The sequence below is a fragment of the Sinocyclocheilus grahami genome, unplaced genomic scaffold (genome assembly GCF_001515645.1).
Source record: "Sinocyclocheilus grahami isolate Dianchi unplaced genomic scaffold, SAMN03320097.WGS_v1.1 scaffold170.1, whole genome shotgun sequence".
NCBI lineage: Eukaryota > Metazoa > Chordata > Actinopteri > Cypriniformes > Cyprinidae > Sinocyclocheilus > Sinocyclocheilus grahami.
In genome coordinates this window covers 1454222-1457291 of record NW_015505349.1, presented here as the reverse complement: position 1 = coordinate 1457291, position 3070 = coordinate 1454222, and the positions used below count along the sequence as shown (strand labels likewise).

The following is a 3070-nucleotide window of genomic DNA, read 5'->3' as shown; positions in this document are numbered from 1 at the left end:
GTAGAACCATCTCAAGGATGATCAGAAGAAATGGACAGCACCTGAGTTAAATATATGAGTGTCACAGCAAAGGGTCTGAATACTTAGGACCATGTGATATTTCAGTTTTTCTTTTTTAATAAATCTGCAAAAATGTCAACAACTCTGTGTTTTTCTGTCAATATGGGGTGCTGTGTGTACATTAATGAGGAAAAAAAATTTACTTAAATGATTTTAGCAAATGGCTGCAATATAACAAAGAGTGAAAAATCTAAGGGGGTCTGAATACTTTCCGTACCCACTGTATATATATATAAAACACATTTCTGTTCAAAAGTTTAGAGTCTGTAAGATTTTTTTATATGCTTTTATGCTCCATTACTCCAGTCTTCAGTGTCATAAAATCCTTCAGAAATCATTCCAATATGCTGATTTGGTGCTCAAGAAACATTGAAAATTGCTTAAAACCATGATACATTTTATTCTCTGATGAACAGAAAGTTCAAAAGAACATTTATTACATATATAATATTTCTATTTTTGTATTTACTGTCACTTTTGATATGTGTCCCTGCTGAGGTGGTAATTTTTGTTGCCAAAAAATCTTACTGAGCCCAGGCTTTTGAATGCATTGTGCGTATATATTTTTAACTGTCATATATTTATCACAATTATAACAAAAGTATATAACAAATACAATTATATAACAAAGTTTTAATTTATAATAATTATAAAGAGAATTTAAATATATAAAAAATTAGATATAGAAATTTTTTTTTTACTAATTTTTACAACATAATTTTCCTTTTGTTCTTGTTATTTTGATGTTTTGTCACCTGTAGGTTTGAGAGTTGTGTGAATGCCTTTTCGCATCCTGGTTGGGCACATTTATATGGTCTGTCTCCAGTATGAATCCTTGAAAACAAATACATATATATTAACATTCTACTGAACTCTAAACTAGTTTTACAGTTTTGCACATGCACTAAAGGCTTTGCTGCGAGTTCTGCTGACCTGGTGTGCTGCTGGAGATGTGATAACTGGCGAAAGGAGTTCTCACAATAGGAGCAGTGGTAGGGCTTAATGCCTAAGTGAATACGTAAGTGCTGTGCTAGGTATGAGGCGTTGGCGAACGACTTTGAACAGTGAGGGCACTTGTGGGGTTTGGCCTCCGTGTGGGACTTGGAATGAATCTGCATCTCTGACTTGTTTAAGAAAGTAAGGGGACACAATTTACACCTGTAAGAAATGCAAAAATGCAATAGTTGGTTAATGAAATTAAATTCTGTGTGTAATACAAGATGCAATACAGGTCATAAATTCTATGATTCATTACTAAAAGTGTTAAACCTGTATGTTTTTCCCTCTTTGGCGATGGTAACCGCCTGGTCAGGGCCTGAGGCCAGAAGCGGATAGGGAACCACCAGCAAAGGGCCGGTATTATTCTCTGCTTTAATCTTCTTGCGGCCTCGTGGAGCTTTGGGCTGTGGTCCCAGCATCCCCACCAGACCTCCACTTTTCACATACTCCATGCCAGGACCGCTGGCCAGGCCAGAAATCGTGTTTAAGGAAGGTGCGCCACCCAAACGGTTCTGGCTGCTTGATGTCGGGGTTGTGGGAGTTATAGCTTGAGAGGTGTTGTGGCTTTCTGTGCGGGATGACAGCATGAAACCTGTTTTTGAAAATCAAAAAAGAAGGTTTTTACAACTTGTCTATGGCACATGGAAACGTAATATCTCTTCTGTTTATACATGCATGTCTTTCACCTGAGCGATGGTTCACTCTGGAGGCTTGGTCCACCGCTTGTCGCATATGCCAGTCTTCCCATAATCCCTTTGCCTTCACTGCAGACTTGTCATCTATATTCAGCTCTGAAATTATGTAAGAATAAAGCAAGCATGTATTTAAAAATACATGTTATGAAACGGATAGTTCCGGTTCTTGATTCTGATTGGCTGAGCCACGTTCAAAGCTGTTGTAAATGACTCTACAAACATACACTTTTATTTACGTTTGCGTGTTGCTTGGCAACCACTTTGTTGCAACTACAACTGATTCTGAGGAACTACATTGTTTGGTGGAAGAATACTGTTCTTATTAACAGGGGCATGTCTACGTGGTGGCACCGGCCCCCCTGAAATCTGGCTGGCCACCCCAGGTGCCCCCCCTACCAGATATCTTGCGATAGGCTTGTTTTTAGTCAATTTCTAACTGCACCTGGCAGTGGCGGATCCTGTGTAGGCAGCTGCCTAGGGCCGCTTTCTTCTCTTCTTTATACTTCATTTTAAGTGGTTTCTATAGCGTGATCTCAATGACAAATGTCGAAAGCGCATAATGTTACACGAACCATGTAATGCGTGAGCAAGAATCTCTCCACTCTCAAGCGGATTTCCTTCACTCATACAAAATATTTAAAATATGAATTGTTTTTTATGAATTGGCTCTGCTCTCGCTCAGATATTGCGTGTACACGCTCAAACGTTGTCCTCGCATCACTAAAGACCAGAACAGATTTTTTTTTTCTAATTCAGGTGAAGAGTAGCCTAAGCTTTTCTTACTAAATGGAAGCAAACTGGTTATAGTTAGCCTTCTCTAGTTAGTTATTTAATTATTTACTACTTATTTTAGTTAAGTGCTTAAATTGTAAATATGCATTTATTCAATTATTTTATTTAGTGCATTTGTATTTTGTTGTTTTTGTAGGCTATACAATAAAAGCGAAATTAGTGAGGATGCTCTAGTCTTAATGCACATTTTCACATATTTTGTCCCATCTATTGCTATGGTTATGACTATGTCAATCACTACTACTTCGAGAGCGAATCCAGCATAAATATGCGGATGTCATTCCAGAAACTTTGCAACGTGTGTGTGGCCGAAAAACAAAGTTCTACATTTTAAATGAATTATTGCCTAGAAAGCTCGCAAAGAGCACTCCTTTTTTAACCACTAAAAAAATTGTCACTCTTTGTTCATCGCGATCTCACAAAGTTCTGTAATGACCAATGAATCTCACACTGCGCAATTAATATATTATTAACATCGTCGTGTATACACTCTGCATGTTATAATGAAAGGATTCGATTGTGAG

The 3070-nt window shown here is 37.6% G+C and overlaps 1 protein-coding gene across 1 annotated transcript in view; it reads right to left on the bottom strand.

Annotated features, from left to right (window-relative positions):
- Positions 1–3070, bottom strand: part of LOC107593390 (zinc finger protein 362-like) — an 8485-nt gene that overhangs the window by 1743 nt on the left and 3672 nt on the right. The window contains exons 4-7 of the mRNA XM_016283101.1: positions 1746–1850; positions 1330–1651; positions 994–1218; positions 816–894 (exon numbers count right to left, since the gene is read on the bottom strand). Of these exons, the coding sequence (XP_016138587.1) occupies positions 816–894; positions 994–1218; positions 1330–1651; positions 1746–1850 (731 nt within the window). The remainder of the gene's footprint in view (positions 1–815; positions 895–993; positions 1219–1329; positions 1652–1745; positions 1851–3070) is intronic.